General features: G+C 40.9%; 1 protein-coding gene across 1 annotated transcript in view; it reads right to left on the reverse strand.

The window, feature by feature from the left end:
* The window catches only part of CACNA2D2 (calcium voltage-gated channel auxiliary subunit alpha2delta 2), a 98,353-nt gene that overhangs the window by 42,561 nt on the left and 40,874 nt on the right, over positions 1-14,918 (reverse strand). Inside the window, exons 3-4 of the mRNA XM_075832534.1 lie at positions 1,386-1,430; positions 1,166-1,304 (exon numbers count right to left, since the gene is read on the reverse strand). Of these exons, the coding sequence (XP_075688649.1) occupies positions 1,166-1,304; positions 1,386-1,430 (184 nt within the window). The remainder of the gene's footprint in view (positions 1-1,165; positions 1,305-1,385; positions 1,431-14,918) is intronic.

Below are 14,918 nucleotides of genomic sequence, written 5' to 3' on the forward strand. Positions count from 1 at the left end.
ATGTTGGGGGTCCTGGTACTCACAGCCCTTGTAGATGTCAGTGGGGATGTTGGGGATCCTGGTACTCACAGCCCTTGTAGATGTCAGTGGGGATGTTGGGGGTCCTGGTACTCACAGCCCTTGTAGATGTCAGTGGGGATGTTGGGGATCCTGGTACTCACAGCCCTTGTAGATGTCAGTGGGGATGTTGGGGGTCCTGGTACTCACAGCCCTTGTAGATGTCAGTGGGGATGTTGGGGGTCCTGGTACTCACAGCCCTTGTAGATGTCAGTGGGGATGTTGGGGGTCCTGGTACTCACAGCCCTTGTAGATGTCAGTGGGGATGTTGGGGGTCCTGGTACTCACAGCCCTTGTAGACGTCGGTGGGGATGTTGGGGGTCCTGGTACTCACAGCCTATGTAGATGTCAGTGGGGATTTTGGGGGTCCTGGCCTATGTAGATGTCAGTGGGGATGTTGGGGGTCCTGGCCTATTTAGATGCCAGTGCGGATCCTGGTACTCACAGCCCTTGTAGATGTCAGTGGGGATGTTGGGGGTCCTGGTACTCACAGCCTATGTAGATGTCAGTGGGGATGTTGGGGGTCCTGGCCTATGTAGAGGTCAGTAGGGATGTTGGGGGTCCTGGCCTATGTAGATGCCAGTGGGGATGTTTGGGGTCCTGGTACTCACAGCCCTTGTAGATGTCAGTGGGGATGTTGGGGGTCCTGGTACTCACAGCCCTTGTAGATGTCAGTGGGGATGTTGGGGGTCCTGGTACTCACAGCCTTTGTAGTTGTCAGTGGGGATGTTGGGGGTCCTAGTACTCACAGCTTATGTAGATGTCGGTGGGGATGTTGGGGGTCCTGGTACTCACAGCATATGTAGAGGTCAGTGGGGATGTTGGGGGTCCTGATACTCACAGCCTATGTAGATGTCAGTGGGGATGTTGGGGGTCCTGGTACTCACAGCCTATGTAGATGTCAGTGGGGATGTTGGGGGTCCTGGTACTCACAGCCTATGTAGAGGTCAGTAGGGATGTTGGGGGTCCTGGCCTATGTAGATGTGAGTGGGGATGTTGGGGGTCCTGGTACTCACAGCCCTTGTAGATGTCGGTGGGGATGTTGGGGGTCCTGATACTCACAGCCTATATAGATGTCAGTGGGGATGTTGGGGGTCCTGGTACTTACAGCCCTTGTAGATGTCGGTGGGGATCTGCACCGCCGTGTAGGAGTAATTCACTTTCGCCTTAAAATTTGGATCATCGGTGAATTCCAATTTCAGAGTGTTTGCCATTTCCCTGGGTTCATCCTCCCCCTCTGGGTCGTCCTAAGAAGATCAAAAACAATGAGACAAGAGCGGGGGAGGGGACGGACGGACCCCACAGATCACCCAGGACCCGGTACTCACATATTCTGTGTCCGCCTTAGAATCATAATATTCAATATCTTCTTCCTATCAGAGAAGGAGGAAAAATGTGAGATATTGAGATGTAAGAATCTTACGGCACAACTTCTGAAATACTCTGTGCTGCTGGAAACTGCGCTCCTTTCAATATATAACTCAGTCTTTGACTTTCCATAAGATCAGTAAACTACTCTCCTGAAATACTCTGTTCTGCTGCGGCACCCTTCCAAAAAGGTGGAATACAGTAGAAGTGGTGTTCATTGATACAGCAGGACATCATTACTCAGCGCAGTCGCCCTCCGACCCCTCGAGAGAAGGACCGGAGGCGTACGAGAAGCTTTGCTTGTCATTTTGCGCTTTGCTCTGATATTTTTTGGTTGAATTCAAGATGGCGGAGGGGTTGGGGCAGGGAACGGCCAATGGTCTGATACATAATGGCGACGATGAGCTCAGGGCACGGTGTCTACAGATATTCTGGTGGTCCCTAACATTTGACTCACAATAAAATGGGGCACAGAAATTTGGCGAAATATTAAGCCACACCCACAAACCCGATGCTTTATAAATTTGTCACCATTTTCTGCTCCAGTGCAAATACGTTATCGACGTGCCGCAATATTGTATCAGATTAAATGTGCGCGTCTTTCCTTTATCGCAGGTTGTTACAATGTATCCGCACCACACACACGTAGTGAGCAGCGGCGGGGGACCTGGCGCACGTCCATTACTCTGAATTCTACCAATGATGATGATGTAAACCCCCCCACCCGTCAGCGCGGCTCGGACATGTTTGTATACACTCGCCCGTCCCTGCGCTGACAGTAACAGATCATCGCGTCTTCCAGGCTGCAGAGTCTCGCTTCACCTCCATTGCTATTCCAGTCATTCATCCCCCTATTCCTGCACCGTCTCCCCTCCTCCTCCTCGCCGTCTCCAATCTCGCTGACCCCCCTCCTCCCGTCTCCGGGTTGCCCTCCCCTTCTCCACTCCTCGCCCTGGAGCGTAATGAAACCTGACATTATATCAAACATTATAAAGACTCTCATTTGATGAAGATCATTCGTCAACACACAAACCTATTAACCAGCAGAAAAACCTCGCCGTGCGCCTCTCCCCGAGCACGTGCAGCGTATATCTGAGAGCGGCGCACCTCTCGCCGCGGACCCAGATAGACTGCAAATCACACGCTCTCCGTTCCCAGCTACCAACTTCCAGGTGAACTCAGCCCCAAGGTCATCGCCAAGGACGAGACGGGAAAATTATTTTCTTAAACGGACGCACTTTGCTTACTGGAAAGGTAAATTTGCGCAATTGCACATTACTCAGATCACCGGGATAACGGATCTAGAAGCGGCCGCGGGATATTTGCATTTCTGTTTATAAACAATAAAAGATTTACAACCACCGGATCACGAGAAACTTCACAGCACTAGAAAAAGGTGCAAACACTTCGAGGGGAACGTCAAAAAGAAAGAAAATATAAATCAGCCATATCCAAAATACAGGCGGCACCGAGGAAATCCAAACCTCAAGCCTCACTGAGGTCACCGGTATCAGGGCTTATTAAGACGAACGTGTAAGACGTCCATGCAACGCGCCTCGCACGGACCTATGTTAGTCTATGGGGCCGCGCAGACAGTACGTGAGTTTCACGCAGCGTATGTCCGCCATCTCCGATATATTTGCGTTGCTCGCAACGGAAGCACTTCCGTGTGACGCGCGTGATTCTCGCAACAGCAGTAAAAAGCATGAATGAAAACAGAAAAGCACCACGTGCTACAAACATACAGAGTGTCATAATGATGGCGGCTGCGCGAAAATCACACAGTCACGCATCATACGGGACTGACACACGGAGTAGTTATGTACCCTTTGCGCGCGCAAAACGCACACGCTCGTGTAAATCCAGCCTTATAGTAGGTATATTCTTGTATATAGGGGCAGTATTATAGTAGTTATATTCTTGTATATAGGAGCAGTATTATAGTAGTTATATTCTTGTATATAGGGGGCAGTAATATAGTAGTTATATTCTTGTATATAGGAGCAGTATTATAGTAGTTATATTCTTGTATATAGGGGCAGTATTATAGTAGTTATATTCTTGTATATAGGGGCAGTATTATAGTAGTTATATTCTTGTATATAGGAGCAGTATTATAGTAGTTATATTCTTGTATATAGGAGCAGTATTATAGTAGTTATATTCTTGTATATAGGGGCAGTATTATAGTAGTTATATTCTTGTATATAGGAGTTAGTATTATAGTAGTTATATTCTTGTATATAGGGGGCAGTATTATAGTAGTTATATTCTTGTATATAGGAGGCAGTATTATAGTAGTTATATTCTTGTATATAGGGGGCAGTATTATAGTAGTTATATTCTTGTATATTGGAGGGAGTATTATAGTAGTTATATTCTTGTATATAGGAGCAGTATTATAGTAGATATATTCTTGTATATAGGAGCAGTATTATAGTAGTTATATTCTTATATATAGGGGCAGTATTATAGTAGTTATATTCTTGTATATAGGAGCAGTATTATAGTAGTTATATTCTTATATATAGGGGCAGTATTATAGTAGTTATATTCTTGTATATAGGAGCAGTATTATAGTAGTTATATTCTTATCTATAGGGGCAGTATTATAGTAGTTATATTCTTGTATATAGGAGCAGTATTATAGTAGTTATATTCTTGTATATAGGAGGCAGTATTATAGTAGTTATATTCTTGTATATAGGGGCAGTATTATAGTAGTTATATTCTTGTATATAGGAGCAGTATTATAGTAGTTATATTCTTATATATAGGGGCAGTATTATAGTAGTTATATTCTTGTATATAGGAGCAGTATTATAGTAGTTATATTCTTATATATAGGGGCAGTATTATAGTAGTTATATTCTTGTATATAGGGGGCAGTATTATAGTAGATATATTCTTGTATATAGGAGCAGTATTATAGTAGTTATATTCTTATATATAGGGGCAGTATTATAGTAGTTATATTCTTGTATATAGGAGCAGTATTATAGTAGTTATATTCTTGTATATAGGAGGCAGTATTATAGTAGTTATATTCTTGTATATAGGAGCAGTATTATAGTAGTTATATTCTTGTATATAGGAGCAGTATTATAGTAGTTATATTCTTGTATATAGGGGCAGTATTATAGTAGTTATATTCTTGTATATAGGGGCAGTATTATAGTAGTTATATTCTTGTATATAGGAGCAGTATTATAGTAGTTATATTCTTATATATAGGGGCAGTATTATAGTAGTTATATTCTTGTATATAGGGGGCAGTATTATAGTAGATATATTCTTGTATATAGGAGCAGTATTATAGTAGTTATATTCTTATATATAGGGGCAGTATTATAGTAGTTATATTCTTGTATATAGGAGCATTATTATAGTAGTTATATTCTTATATATAGGGGCAGTATTATAGTAGTTATATTCTTGTATATAGGAGCAGTATTATAGTAGTTATATTCTTGTATATAGGAGGCAGTATTATAGTAGTTATATTCTTGTATATAGGGGCAGTATTATAGTAGTTATATTCTTGTATATAGGGGCAGTATTATAGTAGTTATATTCTTGTATATAGGGTGCAGTATTATAGTAGTTATATTCTTGTATATAGGAGGCAGTATTATAGTAGTTATATTCTTGTATATAGGGGCAGTATTATAGTAGTTATATTCTTGTATATAGGAGCAGTATTATAGTAGTTATATTCTTGTATATAGGGGGCAGTATTATAGTAGTTATATTCTTGTATATAGGAGCAGTATTATAGTAGTTATATTCTTGTATATAGGAGCAGTGTTATAGTAGTTATATTCTTGTATATAGGAGCAGTATTATAGTAGTTATATTCCTGTATATAGGGGGCAGTATTATAGTAGTTATATTCTTGTATATAGGGGCAGTATTATAGTAGTTATATTCTTGTATATAGGGGGCAGTATTATAGTAGTTATATTCTTGTATATAGGAGCAGTATTATAGTAGTTATATTCTTGAATATAGGAGGCAGTATTATAGTAGTTATATTCTTGTATATAGGAGCAGTATTATAGTAGTTATATTCTTGTATATAGGGGGCAGTATTATAGTAGTTATATTCTTGTATATAGGAGGCAGTATTATAGTAGTTATATTCTTGTATATAGGAGCAGTATTATAGTAGTTATATTCTTGTATATAGGAGCAGTATTATAGTAGTTATATTCTTGTATATAGGAGCAGTATTATAGTGGTTATATTCTTGTATATAGGAGCAGTATTATAGTAGTTATATTCTTGTATATAGGAGGCAGTATTATAGTAGTTATATTCTTGTATATAGAGGGCAGTATTATAGTAGTTATATTCTTGTATATAGGGGGCAGTATTATAGTAGTTATATTCTTGTATATAGGAGCAGTATTATAGTAGTTATATTCTTATATATAGGAGCAGTATTATAGTAGTTATATTCTTGTATATAGGGGCAGTATTATAGTAGTTATATTCTTGTATATAGGAGCAGTATTATAGTAGTTATATTCTTATATATAGGAGCAGTATTATAGTAGTTATATTCTTGTATATAGGGCAGTATTATAGTAGTTATATTCTTGTATATCAGAGCAGTATTATAGTAGATATATTCTTGTATATAGGGGCAGTATTACAGTAGTTATATTCCTGTATATAGGGGCAGTATTATAGTCGTTATATTCTTGTATATAGGAGCAGTATTATAGTAGTTATATTCTTGTATATAGGGAGCAGTATTATAGTAGTTATATTCTTGTATATAGGAGCAGTATTATAGTAGTTATATTCTTGTATATAGGAGCAGTATTATAGTAGTTATATTCTTGTATATAGGGGGCAGTATTATAGTAGTTATATTCTTGTATATAGGGGGCAGTATTATAGTAGGTATATTCTTGTATATAGGGGGCAGTATTATAGTAGTTATATTCTTGTATATAGGGGGCAGGGATTATAGTAGTTATATTCTTGTATATAGGGGCAGTATTACAGTAGTTATATTCTTGTATATAGGAGCAGTATTACAGTAGTTATATTCTTGTATATAGGAGCAGTATTACAGTAGTTATATTCTTGTATATAGGGGGCAGTATTATAGTAGTTATATTCTTGTATATAGGAGCAGTATTATAGTAGTTCTATTCTTGTATATAGGAGCAGTATTATAGTAGTTATATTCTTGTATATAGGGGCAGTATTATAGTAGTTATATTCTTGTATATAGGGGGAGTATTATAGTAGTTATATTCTTGTATATAGGAGGCAGTATTATAGTAGTTATATTCTTGTATATAGGGAGCAGTATTATAGTAGTTATATTCTTGTATATAGGGGGCAGTATTATAGTAGTTCTATTCTTGTATATAGGGGCAGTATTATAGTAGTTATATTCTTGTATATAGGGAGCAGTATTATAGTAGTTATATTCTTGTATATAGGGGGCAGTATTATAGTAGTTATATTCTTGTATATAGGAGGCAGTATTATAGTAGTTATATTCTTGTATATAGGGGCAGTATTATAGTAGTTATATTCTTGTAAATAGGAGCAGTATTATAGTAGTTATATTCTTGTATATAGGGAGCAGTATTATAGTAGTTATATTCTTGTATATAGGAGCAGTATTATAGTAGTTATATTCTTGTATATAGGGGGCAGTATTATAGTAGTTATATTCTTGTATATAGGAGCAGTAATATAGTAGTTATATTCTTGTATAGAGGAGCAGTATTATAGTAGTTATAGTCTTGTATATGGGAGCAGTATTATAGTAGTTATATTCTTGTATATAGGGGCAGTATTATAGTAGTTATATTCTTGTATATAGGGGGCAGTATTATAGTAGTTATATTCTTGTATATAGGGGGCAGTATTATAATAGTTATATTCTTGTATATAGGAGCAGTATTATAGTAGTTATATTCTTGTATATAGGGGGCAGTATTATAGTAGTTATATTCTTGTATATTGGGCAGTATTATAGTAGTTATATTCTTGTATATAGGGGCAGTATTATAGTAGTTATATTCTTGTATATAGGAGCAGTATTATAGTAGTTATATTCTTGAATATAGGGGGCAGTATTATAGAAGTTATATTCTTGTATATAGGGGGCAGTATTATAATAGTTATATTCTTGTATATAGGAGCTGTATTATAGTAGTTATATTCTTGTATATAGGGGGCAGTATTATAGTAGTTATATTCTTGTATATATGGGCAGTATTATAGTAGTTATATTCTTGTATAAAGGGGCAGTATTATAGTAGTTATATTCTTGTATATAGGGAGCAGTATTATAGTAGTTATATTCTTGAATATAGGAGGCAGTATTATAGTCGTTATATTCTTGTATATAGGGGGCAGTATTATAATAGTTATATTCTTGTATATAGGAGCTGTATTATAGTAGTTATATTCTTGTATATAGGGGGCAGTATTATAGTAGTTATATTCTTGTATATATGGGCAGTATTATAGTAGTTATATTCTTGTATAAAGGGGCAGTATTATAGTAGTTATATTCTTGTATATAGGGAGCAGTATTATAGTAGTTATATTCTTGTATATAGGGGGCAGTATTATAGTAGTTATATTCTTGTATATAGGGGCAGTATTATAGTAGTTATATTCTTGTATATAGGGGCAGTATTATAGTAGTTATATTCTTGTATATAGGAGCAGTATTATAGTAGTTATATTCTTGTATATAGGAGCAGTATTATAGTAGTTATATTCTTGTATATAGGGGCAGTATTATAGTAGTTATATTCTTGTATATAGGGGGCAGTATTATAGTAGTTATATTCTTGTATATAGAGGGCAGTGTTATAGTAGTTATATTCTTGTATATAGGGGCAGTATTATAGTAGTTATATTCTTGTATATAGGGGGCAGTATTATAGTAGTTATATACTTGTATATAGGGGGCAGTATTATAGTAGTTATATTCTTGTATATAGGGGGCAGTATTATAGAAGTTATATTCTTTTACACATTATTATAGTATTTATTATCAGAGATTAATCTATGGTCACATGATTAGTGATATTTTCCTGTTGAGGGTCATTTATTTTATATCTTCCACTGTTATGTTTACTGCATTTTGGCGCCAACCTGTCACTACTCTCCAGTAACGTCGGCCAAAGCCTAATTATGTGACCGTCACATCCCCAGGACAGAACATTCCATCAGACAGAATCATAATGACACAGAGTTACGCCACAAGGAGCCTGCGGCGGACGGTCACGTGTCGTCCTGTAGCGCAGATCATTAAGAGCAGGACATGTCCGAACCTGGAGCAATGTTTGCCACGTCTGAGATGAAGGTGAATGTTTGGAACCGGATATTATACCAAAACTGAAGCCGCACTCTAGTCGTTACTACAGACGCACCGTATAGAATCAAAAGAATATGACATTCAAAAAGGGAGGGAAACAACTTGACCGGCATAAAATCTTGTGACACTCTTGATGGGCACGGGTCGCCCAGCGATGGTTTCAAACGTCCATCTGTCATTTCCTCCATACATTGCTGCATTGCACAGTACGAAGGAAAATTGCTTGTAAGCAGAGATGTCAGACCGCACACCCCCGTCATTCTGGGAGCCTGGCACATACACCCAGACAGCCGCCATCTGCTCTCCTGAGCCAACTGTCTGGACACTGTGCCCAATGTGCTGCCCAGAGAAAGCTTCAAATTAGGGGAAACTTCACACCCCTCGTAAAGTGGGGAACACAAGTGACCAGTGAGTAAGGGGGGGGGTACAACCACCACGTCAGTGTAACCCATTATTAAGGCTCGGGATTTGCAGACGTGATTTCCAAATATATATATATATATATATCTCCCATAGAGTCGCATGATAATATTCCCCAATATATATCTGTATGTAGTGAGCCTCCCCCAATGGTGTCTGCAGGCAGCAGAATGTTATCATGTAACTCTATAGGAGCTGTATATATCTGTATGTAGTGAGCTCCCCCTAGTGGTGGCTGCAGGCAGCAGAATGTTATCATGTAACTCTATAGGAGCTGTATATATCTGTATGTAGTGAGCTCCCCCTAGTGGTGGCTGCAGGCAGCAGAATGTTATCATGTAACTCTATGGGAGCTGTATATATCTGTATGTAGTGAGCTCCCCCTAGTGGTGACTGCAGGCAGCAGAATGTTATCATGTAACTCTATGGGAGCTGTATATATCTGTATGTAGTGAGCTCCCCCTAGTGGTGGCTGCAGGCAGCAGAATGTTATCATGTAACTCTATGGGAGCTGTATATATCTGTATGTAGTGAGCTCCCCCTAGTGGTGACTGCACACAGCAGAATGTTATCATGTAACTCTATGGGAGCTGTATATATCTGTATGTAGTGAGCTCCCCCGAGTGGTGGATGCAGGCAGCAGAATGTTATCATGTAACTCTATGGGAGCTGTATATATCTGTATGTAGTGAGCTCCCCCTAGTGGTGGCTGCAGGCAGCAGAATGTTATCATGTAACTCTATGAGAGCTGTATATATCTGTATGTAGTGAGCTCCCCCTAGTGATGGCTGCAGGCAGCAGAATGTTATCATGTAACTCTATGAGAGCTGTATATATCTGTATGTAGTGAGCTCCCCCTAGTGATGGCTGCAGGTGGTTATAATTGTATCATGTAACTCTATGGGAGCTGTATATATCTGTATGTAGTGATCTCCCTCTAGTGGTGACTGCAGGCAGCAGAATGTTATCATGTAACTATGGGAGCTGCATATATCTGTATGTAGTGAGCTCCCTCTAGTGGTGGCTGCAGGCAGCAGAATGTTATCATGTAACTCTATGGGAGCTGTATATATCTGTATGTAGTGAGCTCCCCCTAGTGGTGGCTGCAGGCAGCAGAATGTTATCATGTAACTCTATGGGAGCTGTATATATCTATATGTAGTGAGCTCCCCCTAGTGGTGGGTGCAGGCAGCAGAATGTGGTCATGTAACTCTGTGGGAGCTGATTATATCTGTATGTAGTAAGCTCCCCCTAGTGGTGGCTGCAGGTGGTTATAATTGTATCATGTAACTCTATGGGAGCTGTATATATCTGTATGTAGTGATCTCCCTCTAGTGGTGACTGCAGGCAGCAGAATGTTATCATGTAACTATGGGAGCTGCATATATCTGTATGTAGTGAGCTCCCTCTAGTGGTGGCTGCAGGCAGCAGAATGTGGTCATGTAACTCTATGGGAGCTGTATATATCTGTATGTAGTGAGCTCCCCCTAGTGGTGGCTGCAGAAGGTTAGAATTGTATCATGTGTCTCTATGGGAGCTGTATATATCTGTATGTAGTGAGCTCCCCCTAGTGGTGGCTGCAGGCAGCAGAATGTTATCATGTAACTCTATGGGAGCTGTATATATCTGTATGTAGTGAGCTCCCCCTAGTGGTGGCTGCAGAAGGTTAGAATTGTATCATGTATCTCTATGGGAGCTGTATATATCTGTATGTAGTGAGCTCCCCCTAGTGGTGGCTGCAGACAGCAGAATGTTATCATGTAACTCTATGGGAGCTGTATATATCTGTATGTAGCAAGCTCCCCCTAGTGGTGGCTGCAGGCAGCAGAATGCTATTATGTAACTCTATGGGAGCTGTATATATCTGTATGTAGCAAGCTCCCCCTAGTGGTGATGGCAAGTAGCAGATAAGTAAAGTTTGTCAGTGGTCTGTGTAGATATAAACCGAGGGCTCGATCCGTCACACGTGCGCAGTTTATGAAACTTACACAATGGATGAAGGGCAATGACGAGTGAAACGTTTTCATACAGAGTAAACAGAGGCAGCAGTGAAGGAAACTTCCTCAGAGCCGGTCATGGTCGGAGGCGTTCAGCTACGCCATAGTCATTAAAATAAACTGCTCATTTGGCGGACCAAGCCAGAAGCGCAGCCTAAAGGACGGGGCTGACAGGAGGGGTTTGTCTCTTCAGTATGAATGGGCGTTTACCGCGAGGTTTGTGTGGAGAACGGATCCGCAGTTGTTTACGTAAAATACACACATGTTCCCTGCAGAACACGCGGGCGCCCGGGGGGCAGGAGACCGCGCTCTATCCCCTTCTTAACAACCTTGAAGCAATCAGTGCGCAGTCATGCAGGGGGTGTAATCAGAGAGAGGGGCAGACGGGAGGCGCGAGGTGGGTATACGGCTCCGGGCAGTGGCGCACATTACACCTCTCGGCCATCTGTCTGCACTGGGCAATGAGAAAACACAGGGACCGTGCTGGCAGGATCTGCATTCTGATCAGTGGAGGAGGGGGCACAGGACATCTGGATGAAGCCTCATCAGATCTACAGAGGGAGGGGACGACGGCCTGCCAAGCCAGCTATGAAATGACCGCTCCAATCATGCCCTTCACAGCCAAAGCAGGGCAAGGGGGGACTCATGTAGTGGCGTCATTGGCAGCGAATGATGGAACATTTGGTTTTCTATTCGTATAAAAAGCTTCTTTTCTAACAATAGGCAGTTGTGGCACTAAAAGTCCCAGCCCAGAACAGCCAAATACTTACACTCCAGTCACATCCAAAGCTGCATTCAAAATTCTGTTGGGTTGTTAGCTCTCATGCTGAATGACCTCGCCTCTCCCTGCCGCCCTTACTATTTAAGTGTCTGTATAGAACATGTTCTCCATTGTGGGAGATATAGAAGCGTTATAATCCCTGGCACAGCACAGACATCGGGGTATACAGCGCATGCTGCAGAGCAATGAGAACTTTTACCAAAAAAAACACCAAAAAAAGTGGCAGAAAATGTTGGTAAATTAGTTGTGGAATGGCAGGCGTGGGTGGGGGAAGGGTTACATCTCTCACAAAGTAATAGAACAAACTTCAGTACTTTATAAAAACCTACGGTACAGGTTTTGGGTCCGTCAGTACAGTGCTGAAGGATTCCTAGTAGCAGTCTGTAGAATTTTGTATGCAGCTCTGGGTGTGACTGGAGTCTAATAAATGGTATAACATGTATGTGCTGTGACAGGATTATTATATACACTCAGTAGGTCCCTGGTTAATGATCCTCATACCAGCGATATACGGCGACCTCTAGAACTTCCATTCATTTCCGTTTGCGCGGTCTGCCAGCGAGACGTACGAGTGTTCCAGTATCGCACGCTTATTAAGCACTTTATATTGATGTGCGGACGGCAGACATTGGCAGATAGATCCTCATAATTGGGAGGGTAACTAATTGGCAGTAATTTATCAGTTCCAGCAATAAGCCATTGTTCTGGATAGACGTTTACGGAGCGCGGATTTAGCTAATCTTTAACCCCGCGCTGGGAGGATGGGAACGGCAGCTCCAGTCTGAGGACTAGAAAAGGCGCTCAGATGTCGGGAACACACGTTATTATGAGATTAGTGCAGAACATGAACCCTGCAGGGAGAAAATACTAAGTGAATAGAACTACCCCAAAACCCCCGCAAGGTGAAGGGAATTACGCAGCAGCTCTATGTGTGGCTAGAGACCCCCTTTAATAGCGTGGAGGCCTAATGAATTTTTAGTGGATGGAGACTTGAAGGGTGTGATTACAATCTTCTGAAATATTGCTCCAATTATTTACAGTTTTCCTAAAATGTAGAATACATCTGCAGCTCTAGTCACCTCTAGAGCTGCATTCACAGTTCTGCTGGCTGCTTCTTGGAATCCATCAGTTGTGTGGACAGACACACATCTGCTGAGTAATCCTGAGTACCCTGCTGCATTGCACAGCAGGAGATGTAGTTATCTGTACACATCAGACTACTGTCCAGTGCTCGGTATAAACACTACACCTCCCAGACATAGCAGAGCACGCTTAGTGCAAGGAATCTGCATGAGATATGAGGCCCTGTAACTTGAGAGCCAGCAGAATTGTGAATGCAGATTTGTATGTGACTGGAGGACCTCAAGGTCAGTCAAATATAATGGTTACTGAACGCCATTTACAGTAGAGATTTGATTTGTGGCAACTCATTATATGGGACCACCCAAGCTCCCAGCCGCCATCTTCCCATATACATATACAATGGCGACAGAGAGGTGGACGAGACGCAAGGAGTCGCCATCGCCGTGACCGCTCCATATTGTCAGCAGCTGCAGATTTGCGGTCTGTCTTCCTCTCCTGTGGTCATGCAGGACCCTCCATAGCTGCAGCTGTCACACTGTACCAGCAGCTCCCCTGATCTCCTGCGTCTTATTATGTCCAAGCGCTGACACCGGCCAATGACAATCTGATCCAAATCACCTCATTCACTTTCATTAGGTCTGGCAGAAGCCGAGGACAAATCCACTACCAAGACAGAGGAGAGAAATCCAGCAGAGGAAGGAGGGGGGCAAAAAGGAAGAAGAAGAAGGAAGAAGAAAAAGAAGAAGGAAGAAGAAAAAGAAGAAGGAAGAAGAAAAAGAAGAAGGAAGAAGGAAGAAGGAAGAAGGAAGAAGGAAGAAGGAAGAAGGAAGAAGGAAGAAGAAGAAGGAAGAAGAAGAAGGAAGAAGAAGAAGGAAGAAGAAGAAGGAAGAAGAAGGAAGAAGAAGGAAGAAGAAGGAAGAAGAAGGAAGAAGAAGGAAGAAGAAGGAAGAAGAAGAAGGAAGAAGAAGAAGGAAGAAGAAGGAGGAAGAAGAAGGAAGAAGGAAGAAGAAGGAAGAAGAAGGAAGAAGAAGGAAGAAGAAGAAGGAAGAAGAAGGAAGAAGAAGAAGGAAGAAGAAGGAAGAAGAAGGAAGAAGAAGGAAGAAGAAGGAGGAAGAAGAAGGAAGAAGAAGGAAGAAGAAAAAGAAGAAGGAAGAAGAAGAAGAAGAAGAAGGAAGAAGAAGGAAGAAGAAGGAAGAAGAAGAAGGAAGAAGAAGGAAGAAGGAAGAAGAAGGAGGAAGAAGAAGGAAGAAGAAAAAGAAGAAGGAAGAAGAAGAAGAAGAAGAAGGCGGCCACTTTCACACGGCAGCATTATGGTATTTGTGAGCCACAATCTGGAGAAGGTCCAAATCTTGCCATTATACGTCTTCTCTATGTAGGTTCCACTCCTGGTTTTGGCTTCCAAATACTGAAGGGAAGAAGTGGCAGCAGAAAAAAAAAATCCTGGTATTAGAGGGAGGAAGGAAGGAAATAAGGAAGGGGAGGAAGGAAATAAGGGAGGAGAGGAAGGAAATAAGGGAGGAGAGGAAGGAAATAAGGGAGGAGAGGAAGGAAATAAGGGAGGAGAGGAAGGAAATAAGGGAGGAGAGGAAGGAAATAAGGAAAGAGAGGAAGGAAATAAGGAAGGGGAAGAAGGAAATAAGGAAGGTGAGGAAGGAAATAAGGAAGGGGAAGAAGGAAATAAGGAAGGTGAGGAAGGAAATAAGGAAGGGGAAGAAGGAAATAAGGGAGGAGAGGAAGGAAATAAGGAAGGGGAAGAAGGAAATAAGGAAGGAGAGGAAGGAAATAAGGAAGGGGAAGAAGGAAATAAGGAAGGAGAGGAAGGAAATAAGGAAGGGGAAGAAGGAAATAA

This window comes from Rhinoderma darwinii, chromosome 7 (genome assembly GCF_050947455.1).
Source record: "Rhinoderma darwinii isolate aRhiDar2 chromosome 7, aRhiDar2.hap1, whole genome shotgun sequence".
Lineage (NCBI taxonomy): Eukaryota > Metazoa > Chordata > Amphibia > Anura > Rhinodermatidae > Rhinoderma > Rhinoderma darwinii.